The sequence below is a fragment of the Marmota flaviventris genome, chromosome 7, assembly GCF_047511675.1.
Source record: "Marmota flaviventris isolate mMarFla1 chromosome 7, mMarFla1.hap1, whole genome shotgun sequence".
Taxonomy (NCBI): domain Eukaryota; kingdom Metazoa; phylum Chordata; class Mammalia; order Rodentia; family Sciuridae; genus Marmota; species Marmota flaviventris.
The window spans coordinates 65,041,408-65,063,317 of record NC_092504.1 but is presented as its reverse complement, the minus strand read 5'-3'; the positions used below and the strand labels follow the sequence as shown (position 1 = coordinate 65,063,317).

Sequence of the window (21,910 nt, the reverse complement as noted above, 5' to 3'; positions counted from 1 at the left end):
TGGAAAGCAATGTTCCAACTGCATGATTGTTCACAGCACAGCATGGGAGTTCCCTGGGGCTGGCAATAGTGGGTGGTGGAGATCCAACACTGAAGCTGCCATCTTGTGTGCACCAGCAGCCTTAGGTCGCCTAGAGGTTTGATTTTAGTAGCTGTGTCTTCTGGGAACAGCAGACTAAGCTTTGGACCTGGGCAATGTGGGAAAGTTGAATCAGAGAACATTGTATAGAGCCAGGAATCACACAGATTAAACTCTAAGAGAAAAAGAAAATAAGAAACAAATATCAAATTTACAAAGACAGAGTACATGCAAGGAAACATGCTTTTCTCATTATTGGCTCTTGGTAGAGGCACAGGAAGGGTCTCGTCTAAGAATTCTTGGCCACAGGCTAGTCTTAATGGAGAGATTGGGGTCCAGTCTTCAAGGATGGAAAAATCCAAGTAAGAATCTAAATGAAAATAGATCCAGGTTGGTGGCATGCCCAAGTCCCAAGAACCAGTGTATATTCTCTTTGGAAGAGTATACTTTTAACTCCAGTCACAAAGAACTCTTGTAGATAAAGTTCCAGGGAACATGAGCTCACATTTTAAAAATAATAAAATAAACGTATAAGGAGGAAAAAAGCTACCATGAGCATTAATTTTCCGAAACAAAAAGAGCAGAAGGAGACACATGAACTCCTCCTATATTGGAGTAACTAGGTACAGAATGTACAATGAATACATCTGATGTGTCTTGAAAATAAGAGTGGGATAAAAAAATGAGTGAGGAGCAGATGTTTCCAAAAAAAATATCCAACAGGTTTTTGGGGAAAAAAAACTAACAAGTAAAGCATCTATTAATAAATTAAGAGTATAATAATTGAAATTAAATGTGCAATGGAAATTTTCATTAATGGTTGAATAGTTTGCACTGCACTGTCCTCTTGGTGAGATTAATTATGCATATAAACATGTATGAAGGCATTGGAGAACAATAAAAAGTAGATGATCAGACCTTGAAAAGGGGCAACACACTAGGTGAGATCCACAGTTAAACAATTTATAGCCAGGCTTGGTGCACAAGCCTATAATCCCAGCAGCTCAGGAGGCTGAGGCAGGAGGACAGAGAGTTCAAAGCCAGGCTCAGCAAAAGTGAAGCGCTAAGCAACTCAGTGAGACCCTGTTTTTTGTTTTTGTTTTTTAAAATACAAAATAGGGCTGGGGATGTGGCTCAGAAATCTGAGAAGCCGGTTTTCAGAAATGGAGTTTTTTCTGAAATTCCCATGAAAATTCAGAATGTTTAGAAGTGTCAATAACTACTTTGTAAAATAATAAAATTGAAGAATTTATATTATCTGATATGAAGCCTTACTATAAATATAAAGCTGTAGTAATCAAAACACTATGGTAGCATGCTCTTTTTAGGTCTTTAGGGAATAGACCGAGAAGGGGAATAGCTGGGTCAAATGGTGGCTGCATTCCCAGCTTTCCAAGAAATCTCCATACTGCTTTCCAAATTGGCTGCACCAATTTGCAGTCCCACCAGCAATGTACAAGTGTACCCTTTTCCCCACATCCTCGCCAGCACTTGTTGTTGTTTGACTTCATAATGGCTGCCAATCTAATTGGAGTGAGATGGTATCTTAGGGTGAATGGATAAAAAAAATGTGGCATTTATACACAATGGAGTATTACTCTGCATTAAAAAATGACAAAATCATAGAATTTACAGGGAAATGGATGGCATTAGAGCAGATTATGCTAAGTGAAGCTAGCCAATCCCTAAAAAACAAATGCCAAATGTCTTCTTTGATATAAGGAGAGTAACTAAGAACAGAGTAGGGTCGAAGAGCATGAGAAGAAGATTAACATTAAACAGGGATGAGAGGTGGGAGGGAAAGGGAGAGAGAAGGGAAAATGCATGGAAATGGAAGGAGACCCTCAGAGTTATACAAAAGTACATACAAGAGGAAGTGAGGGGAAGGGGAAAAATAATACAAGGGGGACAAACGAATGTCAGTAGAGGGGGCAGAGAGAGAAGAGGGGAGGGGAGGGGAGGGGAGGGGGGATAGTAGAGGATAGGAAAGGCAGCAGAATACAACAGACACTAGTATGGCAATATGTAAATCAATGGATGTGTAACTGATGTGATTCTGCAATCTGTATATGGGGTAAAAATGGGAGCTCATAACCCACTTGAATCAAATTGCGATATATCAAGAACTATGTAATGTTTTGAACAGCCAACAATAAAAAATTAAAAAAAAAAAAAGAAAAAAAAAACACATCATTAGACTTGAAATTTAAAAAAACAAACAAACAAAAAAAAACACTATGGTACTGGTATAAAGATAGACAGATAACTCAGTCTAGTAGAATAATGTCCAGAGATAGATACACATAGTCAGCAAAAGAGGATATGTTAGTGTCTTCAGAAGGCATTGCTGAAACAACTGTAAAGCCGTAATAGCAAAAAAAAAAAAAAAAAAAAGAAAGAAAGAAAATGACCTGATTGTACCTCTTACTATATGTAAAAATTATTTCAAGATTGTTCATAGACCTATAAACCATTTAGAAAGTAAACATAATATGTATTTTCAAAACTTGGGATAAGCCGAGATTTCCTAGAACACAAATAATATTAATCTTAAAAAAAAAAAAAAAAGATGAATTGAATTTCATTAAAATTAAAAATTTCTAGCTGGGTGCAGTGGCACATGCCTGTAATCCCAGCAAGTTGTGAGGCTGAGGCAGGAGGATCACAAGTTTGAAATCAGCCTTAACAAACCTAGCAAGGACATAAGCAATTTGTAAGACCCTATCTCAAAATAAATGTAAAAAGGACTGGGGATGTGGCTCAGTGGTTAAGGGTCCCAGGTTCAGTCTCTGGTTCCCCTCCCAAAAAAGAGTAAAAAAACATTAAAAATTTATGATTGTGAAAATACATGGCCAAGAAAATGGATTATCATGTCATAAACTAGAAGAAAATATTTTCAATATATATTTAATTGACAAAAGGCTCACAGCCAGAATACATAAAGAACATCTACAAGTAAATAATAAAAACTTGAGCTACTGTATTTTAAAAATGGTCATGAACCTTGAAGAAACACTTTACAAAGGAAAGTATGAGCATGATCACTTAGCCATATCACTAATTATCAAGTAAATAAATATAAATTAAAACCACAAAGAAATACACTTCACACCTAGTAGAATTGTTATAATTAAAAAGATTGACAATATCAAGTGTTGGTAAGGATGGTCCCCTACACTTCTGATGGGGATAAAAACTGAAATCATAAAAGAACAGTTAGTTTCTCATGGAGCCAAACATACCTATTCTATGACAGAACATTCTACTTCTTAATATTTACCCAGGAAAACTGAAATCAGAGCTTCAGATATATTGGGAATCAATGCCCATAATAACCTTATTCCTAACAGGCCCCAAACAAGAAATAGCTCACATATCCATCGTCAATTGTATGTATTTACATACAGTAGTACCTTCAGCAACAAAATTCAGTTTAGTGATAAAAAAGGAGTGAATTTCTGTAGGCAATAACATGAATGAATTTTAAAAACTATGTTAATAAAAGAAGCCACACACATACATGATTACTATAAGAGTTGTATAGTATGTGTTAGAAAGCAATATAATAGATGTCTGTGGGAGGAGCATTTGATTGGGAAAAAGCATGAAGAAATTTTCTGAGATAATGGGAATGCCTGTATCCTGAATGTATATATGGTGGCTGTGGTTATATGAGTATAATCTGCATGAATTGTATACCAAAGATGTGTGCATTTTATTACCTGTCAATTGTATTCAATTTGGAAAATGTCATGGAAAGGTTAAATAGTAGATGATTAACACAAACAGAAAAATCAGGGAAATGAAAGAAAAAGTGATTTATATAGAATGTAGCATAGAGACATAATAGAAATAAAAGAAAGGAATGAAGAAACTTAGAAAAGTTTCTTTAAAAGTTTAATTGTACTCCCAGACAAAAATAATATAGAGAATGAGGGGAAAGCAATATTTCAATAAACCATGACTGAGATTTTTCCAGAAATCATAAAAAGACAGCAATCAGGTAAAGGAGTCCAAATTCCAGATCATATTTCTTCAAGCTCTTGTTTTGTTTAACAAGTCACTTCAAAACTTAATGACTTAACACAGCAATAGCCTTTTACAATCTCACAGTTTCTGCAGTTTGGGAATTTGGAAATGTTTAGCTAGGTGATTCTGACTCCAGGTCCCTCATGGAGTCTTGGTTAGATGTTGGCTGGGGCTGCCATCACCTGGAGGCTTGCACATCTGCTAGGGCTGGAGGATCAGTCCCAGTGTAATTCATTCATATGGCTGGCAAGTTGGTGCTGGATGTTGGCTGGAGGCCTTCATTCTCCAACAGGCCTCTTCACAGGACTGATTGAATGTTCTCATGGCATGGCAGCTAGTTTCTGTCAGAGTAAGTCTTCCAAACACTGAGGAACTGCTACCTGCCTTTAAAACCTACTCTCAAGGTCATATACCAGCACTTCCACTGTATTCTGTTGGTCTGTTGTGGATGGGCATACCACTCATTACAAGGGGAAGTGGCTCACTGGGGTTCCCTTTGATGCTGGCTACTGTAGTAGTAAAAGTATAGAACTAAAACAGAGAGCATCTTAAAAGTCAACAAAAAGAAAGGGAAGTTTATGTAAACTGAAAGGAACAAAGGAATAAAAATTGGACTCTCAGCAGAAATCTCACTAGTAATAATAGAAGTCATAAAGCAGTACAATATCTTAAACATTTTAAGTGAAATAACTAAAAACTTCATTTGTAAGCCCAGAAAACAAAGTTTAAAGATGTTTACTCCTGCACACAAATGTTATGCTTAGGGGGCAGAAAAATGATCCTTCATGAAGGCTCTGGGATGCCACAGGGAGTGACGGCCATAGAGAAATGGTAAACATGTCACGTCATTTAAAAATTATGGTATAAATTAATAATCTTTGTAATATATACTATTAAAATGATAAAATACTAAATACCTGAAAACCAGTATCATATAAATAGAATGTGAGAGTAATTGAAATTGAAGCAAAAGGAGAAAAATGTCATTTTAATAGAAGGCAACAAAGAAGAAACAAATCAAGAAAACAGAGAAAGCACAAAATAATAAAGTAGGAAGACATCTAATATATGTAAATGCACTTAACTCTCCAGATAAAAATGATTGTCAGGTAGATTTATAAAATAAAGATCAGCTTGATGGTGATTATAAGAGAGACACCTAAAATAGGAGGATGCAGAAAGGTTGAAATTAGGATGGGAAAAGATATTTCTGGGAAATATTAAACCAATTAAAATACAGGTTTCATCATGTTAATATCAGGGAAGGTGTATTCCTATAGATAAAGGTGTAACGTTATGATAATGAAAGGCCCCTTTCAGCAAAATGATATAAATATCCCAGTCTTTTATATACCTAATAAAATACTTCAAAAAATAAACAGCAGAATTTGGCAGAATAACGAAATGTGAATAATTGTAGACTTTTTAATATGCCTGTCTCAGAAATTGCTTGTATATTTAGACACTAAGTCACTTAAGCTATAAAAAAAGTATATAACAAAATTAATAAATTTAATCTAATAGGGCTTGTAAAATATTCAATTCAATGAGTGACTCAGCTGTCACTCATCAATAGGTAGAGAATGCACTTGAACAAAATTTGATTTTCTACTGGGTCATTAAGCAAGTTTCAGCAAACAGCAGAAACAGACACTGTCTGTTAGCTGAAAGCCCAGCAGAGCTGAGCTGAGAGTTCCTGAGGGGGCTGCTGTAGGGATGGGTGGTAGGGTACCTGGTGACAGCACAGCAGTAATGCCATCTGGGTGATGGGCCCTGGGCAGTCCAGCCTTAGACAGAAATGTCTTTAAGAATGAAAGATGCCTTCTGAGAGTATCTTAGTCTCATTCTATTAACTCTTACAAGTAACATTTTCATCCTTCTTCAGTTTCCGGCAGTGCGTAGGAGGGGTGAGAGACCTAATGGAAATATTTTTTTTTCCATCAGTGATAAAACAGGAAAATCTTGGGGTAAACTTTTCCTAAATAAGAGAAAAACCTGGATGTTGGAATTGTGTCTCTAGAAGGCTGTAGAAGTATACCCTTTTGTGATAATTACAGACAATGGGCTTATGGGGAGGGCTGAAGACCTTATTCCACTCTTTCTGCCCAAGTCATGATTGAGATTGGCTGCTTTATTCCTAAATGAATCCCCTCTGGGACCAAGCTGTCTTCATCAGAAACTGCAGGGGTGTAGATTAAGAATTAAAGAACTGTAGGACCATGAATACTCTCACATCATCATCTTTCACCTCCTGTCCTATCATTTCTTAAATCATCTTTCTCAACTTTCCAGGCCAAGGAGAGCTGATAAAGGCAATAGCATTTTTGAGTCCTTATTCTGGCTAGAATGAATGAATCAAGAACAGCATTAAGATGTAGGACAGTACATAAAATGTTTAAAGAAGACTTGCCTTGTTCTCAGTCCAGGCAGAGTATGTAATAGTTAACCCTCTTGCAGTTATTCAGGAGCAAACTTCATAGTAATCAAATAAATCTCAGCTGTCACTAACCAGTGAACATTTGATGTGACTGTGGAATTAACTGCTGTGTATAATGCCCCTCAGCCAAAATGCAAAGTCTGCCCAGATGCTTTTGCACAGGGTGCACTAACAGAGCAGATTAATTTTACTTATATTGAATATTATTACATAAGAAAGTATAGTATAAAGCATGTTAAATATTGATATCATTGCTCATTTTTATGATCTATCTGCTTCCTTCTAGCAATAGCCCCATGACAACAACTAAGAGAGTTAGCTGCTGGACTGAGCAGATTGATTAGCATGTAAGAATGAAGGAGGGACCTAGGAAGCAGCCCTTCCCTCACTCTCAAAATAGGCACAAGTAGTTCTTGTAAACTGACTCAGTGTATTTAAAGTAGAACTCAGTAACAACAACAAACAGGAAGAAGCCACAAACAACACTCGAACTTGTCTTGGTGGAATTTTAAAGATAATGCACAATGACTCAACAAGCAGTGAAGAAAACTTTAATGAATATTTAAAAACGACGCCCAAGGGAGAGTATACTATATATCAACATATATGGGCTGCAACAGCTACAATTATATTTAAAACCTTAACCATTTCAGCTAGGAAATAAGAACGGTTAAAAATCAATGAACTTGGGGTTGAAGATTTATCTCCGTAGCAAAGTGCTTTCCCAGCACACACAAGGCCTGGGTTTTGTCCTCAGCCCTGGGGGTTGGGGGGATGAGGAGGGATGGAATCAGTGAGCTAAATATCCAGCTTAAGAAGATAAGAAAAAGACATAATATAAAAACAAAGAAAGGAACAAAATAAAGAGCATGAATTAGTAAAACAGAAAATGATATATCAGCAAAATGACACAGCCAAACCTGGTTTTCTGAAAAAGGTAGATTAAAATTAAAAAATCTGTGTGAATACTGTTCATAAAAAAGGCTATAAAATAAACACTTTTATGAATGAACATGATTACTTAAAGCAGAGATTTATGTGAACCAGAAAACACTATATAGGAAATCTTAGGTTAAATGGAAAAGATGTACAAAATGCCTAACCAAACAAAAAGAAATAGAAAATCTGAGTGATCTTGTACCTTTGAAAAAGCAGTCACTTCAAAGACCTTTAATGTTAAAATTATGGATATCTTTCTAAAAATAGTAAGGGATAACTCTTATTTTATGGGGCTAGTTAATATGAACTTAATTCTCCAATGAAATCTCCTAAAAATGACAAATTAATATACAGTCTTATTCATGAATTCAGAGCATAAATCAGGAGCAGAACATTAACAAACTGACTGATGCTGTGAATACAGATTCATAACAATTCGTCATACAAGGTTGGATACGTCCAGGAAATACAAAGCCATTGGGCCGGTTCCACACATAAGGAGCTTGATGTTGCCACTCTCACCTCGTGAGGAAAGAGCTGAACAGACTGAAAGAACAACTCTTCCTGGATCTGTAAGAGAGAGGAGAGAACACAGGGAAAACTAATGCTTCCCCTTCTGGAGAGAGAGTCATGGGAATACAGGGAGTGGCAGCTCACAGGAGCAAGGACTCGCCAGGGAAAACCTCCATGTGCTGCAGAGGGAAACCGTCACAGTAACCGATGAGTTGATCTGCAGAGTTCTAAACTCCAGCAACTGCGGAAGGTCTAGACATGGGCAGAAGGGCACACTTTTATGAGTCCTCCAGGAGCTGCACTAGATTCTCCCAGTAGATATCACAGGGGCAAAAATAGTTTTGATGGGTGCAATAGTAGACTGGACATAGTTAATTTAAAAATCTTTAAGTTCGAAGATATATAAAAAGAAATCTCCAAAACTGAAAAAACAGGAGAGAAAAAAAAAGACTGGGCAAAAAAATATTATATATATATATATATATATATATATATATATATATATATATATATGAATTACATAATATATAAATTATATATATATAATTATATCTCCAAGGACTGTGGAACAACTACAGAAGGGAGAATGCAAGCACAATGGAATAGGAACAGAAGGAGAAGACAGAGCACAAAAGGAACAGAAGTAATATTTGAAAGAGCAATGACTGAGAATTTATCTAAATTAATGTCAGTCACCACTTACATGTCCAGGAAGTGCAGAGCATATTATGCCTCTATACATAAGTGAAAAGAATGAAAGCAGTAATCCACACAGGGATGGAGAGTAATTAGGATTATTTTGTTAGCATACCTCTGAAGTGGTTTAGCATCATTTGGATACCTGAATGTAGACATTACCATGTCTGCTTACAGCACATGGAAGGAACCTAGAAATCGATAACAGAAAGATAACTGGAAAATCCCCAAACACATGGAGACTAAGCAACACACTAACAAATAACACACGGGTCTAACAGAAATATCAACAGAAATTTTAGAATATTTTGAACTAAATGAAAATGAAAACACAGTTTATCAAAATTTCTGGAATGCAACCAGAGCAGAGTTGATAGAGAAGTCTCTAGCATTGAGTAATATATTAGGATCCAAAATACTTTCCTACTTCAGGAAACTAGGAAAAAAGCAAGTGAAATTCAAAGTAAGAGGAGAGAATAACTAATAATTTGTGCAGAAATTATTGAAATTGGTAACAAGAAATGGACAAAGAAAGTCAATGAAACCAACAGCTGATTCTTTGAAAAGATCAATAAAACCAGTACATCTCTAGCTGTAATACTTAGAAAAGAGAGAGACATAGAGGGAAGGCACAGATTACTAATATCAGAAATGAAAGAGGAATACAATGAAAGAATTCATAGATATTAAAAGGATAATAAAGGACTGCTATGAATAGCTATATTTCCACAAATTTGATAACCTGGATGTAGTTAACTAATTCTTTGAAAGATAAAATCTCTTGAAAGTCAAAGAATAAATAAAACAATCTGAAGAGGTTTATATCTATTAAAGAAATTGAATAAATAATCAATAATCTTTCAAATGAGAAAATATCAGGCTCAAATGGGTTTACTGGTGAATTCCAGTCAACATTTGAAGAAGAAATTATACCAATTCTCTATAGTGCTTTTCAGAAGATAAAGCAGAGGGAATTCTCCCTAATTTATTATTTCTTATTAGTGCATTATAATTATACATAATAGTGGATCTATTGTTGTATGTTTGTACATGCATACCCTTGCCCTAACATCAAAAGCAGACAAAGATTTTATAGGAAAAGAAAACTAGAGGGAAGATCTCTCATAAACATAGCTGTAGAAGTCCACAACAAAATATTCGCAAATTGAATTCAACAATGTATAAAAATAATTATATACCAAAGTAAAATTAACTTTACCCCAGGAATGCAAGGTTTGGTTCAACATTTGAAAATCAATCAATGTAATCCATCACATCAACAGGATAAAATAAAAACTACACAATCATATCAATAAGTATAGAAAACTTAGACAAACTCTGTCACCATAAGATTTGTTAAAAATTTCTCAGTAAACTACGAAAAGAGAGGAATTTCCTCAACTCAATATAACAAATATCTACAAAAACCCTACTTCTAACATTATACTGAATGGTGAGCTACTAGAAGCCTTTTCTCTATGATCAGAAAAAAATAAAGATGTCTCTTCTCATCCCTCCTTTTCAACATCCTACTGGAAGGCCTAGTTAATGTAACAAGAGAAGCAAATAGAAGATATGCAGAGTGGGAAGAAAGAAATAAAAATTTCTCTATTCACAGACAATATGATCATCCATGTAGAAAATCTGAAAGAATGAGTAACAACAAAAAAACTCTTGGAATCAGTAAGCAATTACAGCAAGGTCACAGAATATAAGGTTCATATACAAAACTCAATTGCTTTCCTAGATACTAACAGTGAACAAGTGGAATTTGAAATAAAAACACCATAGTATTTACATTAGCACTCCTGAAATGAAATATTTGGGTTTAAACCTAAGAAAATGTGTAAATAATCTATATAAGCTAAACAACAAACCCTGCTGAAAGGAATATTTAGCTGTCCTAAATATATGGAGAGTTATTTGTTGTTCATGAATAGGGATACTCTATATTCTTCACAGTGCCAGTTCTTCCCAACTTGATCTGAGATTCCTGGAAATCCTAATGAGAATCCCATCAAGTTACCTGATGGATAGTGACAAACTGATACTAAAGTTTATGTGGGGAGGCAAAGACCCAGAATATCAACACAACATTGAAGAAAAATGTCAGAGGGCTGACAGTACCTGATGTAGCTGCAGTGAATAAGACAGTGAGATATTGATGGAGGAGTAGACAAAGAGAGCAATGGAACAGAACAGATGGCCCAGACATAGATCCACATAGACAGAGTCAACTGATCTTTGGCAAAGGAGCAAAGGCATACATAAAGCAGAGTCAATCTTTTCAACAAATGTGCTGGAGTAGCTGTATATCCACATTCAAAAAAGGAATCTAGGCAGACCCTGTACCCTTCTACTCCCTTCACAAAAGTTAACTCAAAATGGATCATAGACATAAATATAAGACCCAAAGCCATAAAACTCCTAGAAAATAATATGAGAGAATAACTAGTTGGCTTTGTGTATGGCGATGACTTTTAAGACACATATCAAAGGCCATGGCCCATGAGAGAAATCATTGTTTAGCTACACTTCATTTAAATAAAAAACTTGCTCTGTGAAAGAAAATGTCAAGAGAAGGAAAAGACAAGCCTCAGAAGTAGGAGAAAATATTTTTAAAAGACACATACTATAAAGTACTATTATTGAAATGTATAAAGTACATTTAAAATAAGAAGAAGAAAATTAAGAACTTTATTAAACAATGGGCAAAATACCTGCACAGACATCTCACCTCAGGAGATCTACAGATGGAAAACAAGCACATGAAAAGATGTGTACAATCTAAATCATTAGGGGTTTAAACATTAAAACAGCAAAATAACACTTCTCACCTTCTAGAGTGGTTACATCTGGAACACTGACAACACTAAGTGCTGGTGAGGATTGGAGTCATGACAGACATGCAAACAGCACACACACTTTGGTGGATGGTTTTCTGGTTTCTTAACAAAGTTAAACATACATCAACTATATCATTTAGTAATCCCAATCCTTGATATTTACTCAAAGGAGTTGAAAACCGATGTTCACTTCAACACCTTCATGCAAGTGTTTGTGGCAGTTTAATTCACAATTGCCAAATCTTGCAAGATGCCCTTCAGTAGGTAAATGGGTAGATGGCTGAATCCAGACAATGGAGTTTTATTCAATGCTAAAAGGCAATGAACTATCAAAACCATGACAATACATGGAGGGACCTTAAATGTATATTGCAAAGTGAAAGAAAGTCCAATCTGGAAAGGCCACATAGTGTTTCATTTCAAATGTGTCACATTTTGTGAAAATCAAAACCACTGGAGACAGTGAAAACACCAGTGGTGGCCAAGTTTTGGGGTGTGGGAGAGAAATGAACACAACATATTTTGGGGGCAGTAAAAATACTTACATGATATATAATGATTGACACATGAAATCATATGTTAGTTGAATGGAAAGTATGGACTTTGGGTGATGTGTCAAATGTACCACTCAGATGGGAGATGTTGACTATTGAAAGACTGTATGTGTGTGTGTTAGTAAGAAGTACATAAGAAATCTCTGCATCATTCCTCTTAATCTCACTGATTGTTCTAAAAGTCTTACAAATTTTTTAAAAGCTATGTTAAAGTAAACTACCACCATAACAGATTAAAGTAGAAAATCTATTATGTAATCACTTCATAGTTGCAGAGAAAATTTTGATACATTCAGTTATAATAAAATCTCTTAGCTAACTAAAAATAAAAAGAAATTTAATGAACCAAATGAAATATACCTAACAAAATTTAGAGCAAGCACTGTACATCATGATTAAACATTTGAAGTATTCTCTTGAAATCAGTGATCTAGGTACCCCAATTCAGTATTTTATTTACCATTGAACTAAGATAGAGATAAACTTAAAAGACAGATGGAAAACCAAAGGATAAAATCTACTAGTTGATAATAATTAACTATATAGAAATCCAAAGTGGAAAACAAATGTTAGAATTAATTAGAGAGTTTTTAGTGTGGTTGCAGCATGTAAAATTATTAATATAAAAAAACATTTTAAAAATACAAAAACAGTGTTATTTAAAAACCAGAAAAATAGTTGATAGAGCAAAAAATGCCATTTATAAAAAAAAATAATAACCAAGACTAGCAAAAATGTGCAACAATTTTATTGAGAAACTTAGAAAAATCATATTTAAAAGATATTATAAGACTTAAATTAATAATTAATGTTCATTCTCTCTTCTGGGCACAGAGCTAGACAATCCATTTCAGCCATTTTTTCTGGGTAGTTGTGACCATGTGGCACATGTTAGCAAATCCATGTGTACTACTCACACACCTGGCCTGTAAAATTTCTGTGCAGTGGGTCTCTGTACTCTTTCTGGCTTGTTGCCAACAAACATAGCTGATTTGAAGTTAGCAGAGCCCTGAGATGGAAGGAGCCTGTCTCCCTAAATCACTGTTAGTGGAGATCTCCTCACTCCTCAGGAAAACCCAGAATGTAAGAAAGAAGTACATTAATATAGAATTTAAGCTTTTATACCTTCTTTGAAATATTTAGTGCAGCAACTAGCATTATTTACCTAACTCAGACGGATGCACTATATTTCAAAACAAACAGACTGAACATCCTAAAGATATCAGTACTCTGCAAGTTGATCCACAGATTTGATACACTTCCAGTGGAAATCCCAGCAGAGCTTTTCCTGAAAGTTTGGCAAGCTGGTTCTAAAATTTATGAAGAACACCCAAGGGCCAAGAATAGTAAGACATTTTTGAAGACAAAGAGAACAGGATGGAAGGAAATTGCTCCCTCAGATATGAAAGCTAATTATAATGCTATAGCTCAAACTAATTACTAAAGGAGGAAATACAAGTTAAAACCACAGTGATTTTGTACTCACAGATGGCAAAAAGGGAAATGTTTATATTATTAAATCATTGTGAGGATGTAGGGCAATTAGAATTTTTATACACTTCTGGTAGAGAGAGTAGCAATATAATATAATCCCTTTGGAAAATGTAGTTGGCAATATCTAATAAATTTGAAAATGCCATCACATCTTTGACCCAGCATCTCTACTGTCTTATACATATTTATTAGATAACATGGAAAACAATATCAGTAGAAGAATTTTGGAGTGGCATGTAGTTGGAAATAGCACAGATGTCCACCAACAGTAGAATGGATAAAAATCATTGTGTGTTAATTAAATGGTGTTATGATACAGCAGTGAAAATGGACTTCAGGATGGATTAAAATAACAGATATAAATTTGAATGATAAAAAAATGCAATTTGCCCCAAAATAGATAAGATCTACCAAAAGTTTAAAATATAAAAGTTTTGTCATACTTAGGTATATTAGATATGGGGCAAAATTAGAAATGAATGCAAGCAAGTGATAAGTGTAGATGTCAGGGGAATGATGACCTCTTGCCCATTGGGCAAAAGGACTCCCTAGGAGAATTACGTGGACCTTCCATGTTGGCTTTCCTCCAGTTATTTAACTGGTGAGTGGTACAGGGAGTTTTATTCTCATGCTTTATAACTTGTATACATGTCACATTGTTTTATAAATAGACTTTATGTATATAAAGTATATATACTTGTTATCGTTCTCTTTTTAGTTTCTCTCTCTCTCGCTATATCTATCTATATATATATAGATATATAGATATAGATATATATCTAGATAGATAGATAGATATAGTATTTCCTAACTTAAAAATAAAAATAATTATCAGCTCCAACAATATTCTGTTGCCAAGAAATTATTAGCTGTACTTAGTGACAGTTTTTCCCATCAGTGTGCTTAACATGGGCTACTGCTTCTCCTTTAAATACCTTCTACCTCCTCATCAATTTACCTGTACAAGGTTCCCTTAGAGCCTGGTTCAAGTCTCAGCTCATACAAGTACCCATGACCTTCCTAGACCTCATGCTTATTATATCTTATTGAAACCTTCCTAGACCTCATGTTTATTATATCTTATTGAAACCCATATGAGCAGTTATCTCTTCTTTTTTTTTCTCACTAAGCACAAGTTGAAAATCTGTTACAAATGCTGTAAGGTACAAAATGAATAGATAAAATGTCTTTTCTTAAGGAGCTAGATTTACTCACACCCAATTGATGGTACTCCTACTAGGGATGTAATTGTGGAATATAAGCAGTGTTAGAGATCCTTATAAGAGAGGAATTGGTTCTGTGATTCAAGAAAATCTTCAAAGAGCCTCAAAGAATTTTTCCAGTTTGCCTTTGTGCATGCAAATAATCCCTTTTTTGCTCACCTTCTGCTAAATACTCTGAGCATTTCAGCTGAATCTCTATACCCCATAAAGAACAGGCCATTGTTATGAAGGATTCATCCACACATACCTTAGCCTCTCTCTAACTTGATGGAAATCACCTATTGTTTCCTATTTAGAGGATGGACAGACGTATCTGAAGGACATTGAATCAATTTTGGTTGTTGGCAGACAGGATGAACAGATTCCATTTTACCCTTGTCTAGACTTGGGTAAAAAAAAAAGTGCCCTAAAAATGCCACATAAATATTATTTTGGAATGTTATGTCTCCATGAATCATCTGGCTTAATTAGACTGGTCATTTTGTGTCCATATTTATGTGACTGAGAGAACCAATATCTGACAGATTTTCTGACCTAGAGCGAAACTTCTGGGAACAAGCTCATACTTTTTGGACCCAGCTCCAGCAAGCCACAGTGCTAATTTTTCTGTTTCTCAATGATGCAGTCATGGCTACAGATTTGGAAGTATCTTAAAACCTTCTCATTTATTAAAGTCTTTGGATACTTAATGATTGTAAGCTTTTAGCTTAATTTAAGCCATGTTTAATAATAGAAATTTAATAGAGACAAGGAGAATCTGCAGTCTGGTTCTCTAGAGATCCTTCTTGAAAGCCTACTTTTGCTAGTAGAATGTGAGGGGAAAAAAAACAGGGGTCTATTTTCTTATTTCTTAGACTGATCCCTTTAAGATATAAGTCAGGCCATAGCATCATACATCTTTCCCTTAATCCTACAGTAACTCTTAGAAGAAAAATCCAAAGTTCTTTCTGTGGCTTACAAACCCACTCCAGAATCTGCCCTCACTTCCTGCATCTCTCCCTCTCCCACATTATGACCCAGCCACACTGGCCTTCTTCCCAGGCCTTGAACTTACCAATGCACGTTCCCATCTCAGAGCTTTCCTCCTGACAGAATCACTATTTACAGAACTCTCTCTGATCCCACTCAGATTTCTGCTCAAACCTGCTCAAATGCTTTCTCCTTAGTGTGGTTTTTCTTGGTCACCTTATTTCAGATACAATTCATATTGCTCTCTGTGCCTAATTCTGCTGTATGTTTCTTTATAGCATATGTCACCATCTGACATTCTATGATCATCATAGCATTATATTTATAAGCTTGTTTTCTTTCTCTTTTTCTTAATATAAACTCTGCCAGAACTCTTTCTTTATCCTGGTACTTGGTATATGGTGATGCTCAATGAATGTTTATTAAACAAAAAAATTAAGTAACTTACTTTTCATTGCCCAGATGGGATGGGGTAAAGAAAAGGTGGAGGCTTGTTTTAGAATCCATGGTGGTGTGAGACAGAGGGAGCTTGATTTTTATAGAAAACATACAGAATTTGACAGAAGATGTAGTCTTCTCTATTAGGCATGTAACTTTGGGTAGGTCTGAATGTCCGTTTCTTCTCACCAAATGAATTAAACCAAAGTTGATATGATTTAAGAAGATAAAGAAAGTGATGAGTTCATAAATACTAAAAAAATTATGTAGTGATTACCACCTATGGCTCAATATGCAAATATGATAAGAGCAGAACCAGCAATTTAAAATATACCACCTTAGAGCCAGAAAACTTCTTTTAAATAGGTATTAAATATTCAGTCATTCTTTTTTTTTATAAAAGAAACCACATACATACTTTTTGTTTAGATCATAAAAATTTTATTTTTAAGTTTAGAGTGATGAAAACTTTTCTTAAGCAGAAGCTAAAGGGAAATTAAATGCAATTAAAAAATGAGTTGAGAAGCAGTTATAAACCAATAAAATATAATATTTCCACCTATTTGTGCATACAAATGCAGCTATAAATGTTGCTTTTTTATCTCTTAAATTTCAGTCTTTATAAAATTAGCTACAATTTTCATATTGGTTTCTTCTCTGAGGAGTAAGTAGATGTGCTGATCTCATCTGGTTACAGGTTTTAATTCTATAATATCCCCAGTTATCTCCTACATATAATCTTTGTGAACTGTTCTGTGTGGATAAAAGAAAACAGTAAAAGCCTACTTTGAATTATGTTATGTAGATTCCCTTTTCCCAGTAAGGAAATTCTTGCTATTGTGGGATAATAACAAAGCGTGTGTGTGTAAGATGGTAACTTTCTAAGAAATTTAAGGTAAAATAAAGATTTTAAATATTTGAATAAGTAATGGGGCATGGATTTTATAACTCACTGGCTTACACCTTTTTAGGTGAAGGCTGATTTTGATATGCTAACTTTGTTTATTTAATTCTTTAGAAAAGATTAATGCCATATTGTTGAGATCATCCATGTATAATGAAGTTGTTAAAATGTGCATGTTACAGTCCAGGAACAATTTCTGTGCTGTTTACTTGAGGGAACTGGAACATGGTTTTGTTAAAATAGTATCTGTATATATTAGAGATGAAAACTATGTGCTAAATACCCCTACACAGGTCTAACCAACTGTTTGTTGTACAGGACGTGTTTGGTTTCAGTTACTTACACTGCCTCAATTCAGTGACAGGGCCTCTACAGCTCCAGCTTTCTTCCCTGTCTATTCTGTGCACAGAGTTAATTGAGCAGAAGCTAAGAGAGGTGGGAGAGCCCATTTTGAGAAGACAGAGAAGGGGGGGTACTGATTCTTTACCCTGGGAGAGTCCCTCCTTCCCTCTCAGGGACGTTCTCAGAGTCATGGCCCAGCAATCTCTCTCCAACCCTATTCCCCCAACTGTTTGTATTTCCATGATGGAGCTTTCTGCACCCAGAGTTGTATCACTTCCCCTTTCTCATTTCTTCCCACTGAATACCACCATCATATTTAAATTTGCTTTTGGCACTGCTTGTTGGGAGCATATTACCAAAATTGAATTATCTTCTAAGGGTGATGAGAGTAGAGGTGCTTGCAACTAGATTTATATCTGATCCTGCAAAGAAATATGTAACACAGAGAGAGAAGAGACAGAGACTATGTGTGTGGTGTGTGCGTGCATGTGTGCACATAGGAAAGGGTGGGAGTGTAGAAAGATTTAGGAAGTTACTGGCAGACTTAAAGAGGAGCATAAGTTTTATAATCTCTGACATTTTCTTTGATTCCTTTCCAGGTTGACTTTGGATTTGCTAAAAAAATAGGTTCTGGACAGAAAACATGGACATTCTGTGGGACTCCAGAATATGTAGCTCCTGAGGTCATTCTCAACAAAGGGCATGACTTCAGTGTGGACTTTTGGTCCCTGGGAATTCTAGTGTATGAGCTCCTAACGGGCAAGTAAGTGTATACCTTCCAGTTTTATTTAGACACTTTATTTTAGAGAAATGCCAGAGTAACTCACTAATGATAATAATTTATAATTCAGGAGTTTAAAATATTTATGAAACATCTTAATTAAGTATGTTGCCTTTTTCTCTTTATATTGTTTCAAATACAGTGAGGTTGTAAGCTTAAAGCATGCCAGAAAAGATTCAGGAAGTTGAAAGAAAGGAGTATAGAATTGCTATGTTTTACCTAAAATGTCAAGGTACCTTATTGAAGATAACATTAAATATGGGAGGGCTTTCTTTGATGATCCAGCGTTAGACTAAAAGAAGGAATGAATGTTTGTAATGAAAGTTTTGAGTGATTGTTATCATTTCCTCTTTTTAAAATTTGTTAAGAAGCTATTTTCCTAATTCAATTAAATTCATTGATCAAACAAACTAAATTTAGCCATATTCTTCCATCTTCCCAACATATCATTAACAAGAAATGCTAAGAGAAAGCCATACTGCTGGATTTAAATTCTCATCCTCTTGCCAACTCCTTTCTAGAGGTGTTAATGAACACAGACAAGACGCATCAGGGGTTTTAGCAGTTAAAATTGCATTGTAATTTCCAAAGAGATTAAAATACTATATTAATGAATTCAGGGTCCCAAATATTTAACACACATACACACATACAGACACATGCACATGCACATACATCATAGAATCTATGTGATATTTGCTCACATTTGTAAAATGCTTCACAGTTTACAAAGCACTTATGTAAGCATTATCTAGTTTAGTCTTCATAAATTGGTATGGAAGATAAGGCAGGAATTTTTATTATTATTTTATGATTCAAGTTTTATTATGATTATTTTATGATTTGAATTTTATAGATTAGAAAACCAAGTGAGAAAGCTACCTGCTGAAGATCAGTAATTTAATCTCAAGTCTTCTGGTTCTAAATGAGGTGCACTTTTTGTCACACATGTGGCATTGTATCTATTTATGATGTAACATGTGGACACACACAGAATTCAAATCAGTTTTCTACCTCCTTTTCTCATTAACTGATTGTATTATCCTTATAACAATTTATAACCAAACATTTCTCAATCTTAATTTCAGAGAGGATTCACATATGGAATGATTTAAGAAATACTGGGGTAGGCCTATTGGGGGGTGGGATAGAAGTCTCAAACACTTATTTGAGAAAGAGAGCTTAGTGGAATCACAGAACCTTCTTGAATTTTTTTTTCCTGTGCTGTTGGACCACTGCTCTACCAATGAGCTATCCCTGCAGCTCTTCTTGAAATTTTTATACTATAAGCTTCAATATTAGCTTACCTGTGTCTACATTCAGCATTTTCTTTGAACATACTGGGCAAACAGATATGAAAAATGGTTTTATATTATCAGTAATCATTTTCAAATACTCATTGCTTTCAATTCTGAAGGAAAGAGGGGAAATTTTCCAGGGAGTCATTCAGAGAAGAACATTGTTTAAGGTTTGGGGCATAAGGAATTTTATTTCAAGAGTTTGTTTCACCATCTTAGAAGTTTCAGCTGTATTTCTGAGAGATACAAGATGGTACCTGTAGGTGACTGGAGATATACATTTCAATCTTCATCATTAGAATAAATTGTTACAAGAAATAGGGAAATAAAGTGAGAAAACAAGGAAGGAGAGAAATCCCACCACCTTGGAACTGCTTAAGTGGCCATGAACTGTCATGAACAAGTTGGGGAATTATTTTTGCAAACGTTTTTAGGGTAAGGCAAGAGAAAAGTAAATTTCAAATGCCCTGAAAAGAGAGGCAGGAGGTAAGCGAAAATGAAAAACATCTAAAGAATAAGACAAAACAAAATAATATAGTTGTAAATGTATGTATCTGTGTGTGTGTGTGTTTTTGTGTGTGTGTGTGTGTTTAAATATCTTACTAATGTTTTTTTGTTGTTGTTGTTGTTTTCTGTCTCCTTCTCTTTACAAGTGAAACCTAGATTGTTAAAAAAAAAAAAAAAAAAAAAAAAAAACCTGGTACACCACCTTTGTTTCAAGTTTATTACCAAGGGTGGGGAACTCTCAGTATCAAAAGTTCTCCAGCATGGCTAAAATACAGCAGAGTAGCAGAAATCATCTTTAATTTTAAAAATTTAAATGGCATAACAGAATAGACATGAAATTATTTTTTAAGAGCAAAGTGGACTGTGAAATGTTATCTAACGTCAGTGATCAGTTCTCAATTGTTTTTTCACTCATCTCAGCTGTAACTTTCCTTGAAATATTTCCTGCACAAGGATTCTAGGACCTTCCTCTTTCTCCTTATCCCACACTGGTGGCTTCTTCTCAGTCTCTATGGCTGGACACCTCCAATCTTTCCAACATCTCAACATTGGACCTTTTTAGCCCTCAACCTTTCTTTTATCTACCACTCCCTATGTGACATCATTACGTTCCATGGCCATAAATGCTATCTGATGACCACAAATCATACTTTCATCCCTAACTTCTTTCCTGAATACTAGACTCATAAATCCAACTGCCTGCTTAGCATCTCCATGTGGATGTTCAAAATTTAACCTTTGGTTCCTTTCCTCATAACTTGCTCTGCACCCTCACTGTGTTAGTCAGTTTTCCATTGCTATGACAAAATACCTGAATAAACAACTTACAAGGAAGAAAAGTTTCTTTTGGCTCAGGTTTTCAGAGGCTTCAATTTAGGCACATTTGGACCTGTTATTCTGGCATGTGGTGACACAATACATCATAGCAGGTACATGTAGTTAAGGAGGCCTATTCACATCACGGGTTCTAGTAAGCTAAGAAAAAAGAAACCAGCATTTCAATATCCCTTCCAAGAGCATGCCCCCAGTGACCTCACTTCTTTCCAAAAGGCCCCACCTTTTAGAGTTTCCACCACCTTCCAATTGCACTACAGGCCGACAACTAATCCTTTAACACACAAGCCTTTGGGAGTGCATTTCGGTTCCAAATTACCAACTACCACCACAGCCTTTCTTCTTTTCGTGATCACAGCTCCATTTTATAGACATTTAAACCAAAATACTTCAATATCATTTTTGAATCCTTCTTTTCCTCCCACTCACCACCTTCATATTAGCAAATCTTATTGTCTTTACCACCTGTCTTAGTTCAGGCTGTTATAACAAGACACCATAAACTAGGTGGCTTAAACAGAAAACATGCATTTTTTATTGTTTTAGAGGTCTAAATTACCAGATCAGCATGCCGGCATGACAGAATTCTGATAAGGACTCTCTTAATGGGTATAGATTTCCAATTTCTCCTTTGATCCTGATATGGTGAGAAGATGGCCAGCCAGCATTCTGTCCTCCTCTTAGAAGGGCACTAATCTCATTTGTGAAGGCTCCACCCTTATGATTTAACTACTTCCATAGGCCCCACCTCCAACTACCATCACCTCGTAATTAGGGTTTCAACATATGAAATTTTGGGGTGGTCACAGACACTCAGTTTATTTTATAGTCTAGATAGATCCAGAATCCAACCAGGTCTCACACCTTCAATACCATTGTCCTCTGCCAGGATAGCAGGCCTTCTTATTGACCCCACCCAAACCCCATCATAGTTTATTCTCTGTGCATTGAAGAAAGCTAATTTCTTCATTAAATCACCAAATATATACATTTCCAGATCCTTACCATAGCCCAGTGGATCTACATGA

General features: G+C 35.2%; 1 protein-coding gene across 1 annotated transcript in view; it reads left to right on the top strand.

The window, feature by feature from the left end:
* The window catches only part of Prkg2 (protein kinase cGMP-dependent 2), a 98,870-nt gene that overhangs the window by 62,893 nt on the left and 14,067 nt on the right, over window positions 1-21,910 (top strand). Inside the window, exon 15 of the mRNA XM_027939819.3 lies at window positions 18,062-18,225. Within this exon, the coding sequence (XP_027795620.3) occupies window positions 18,062-18,225 (164 nt within the window). The remainder of the gene's footprint in view (window positions 1-18,061; window positions 18,226-21,910) is intronic.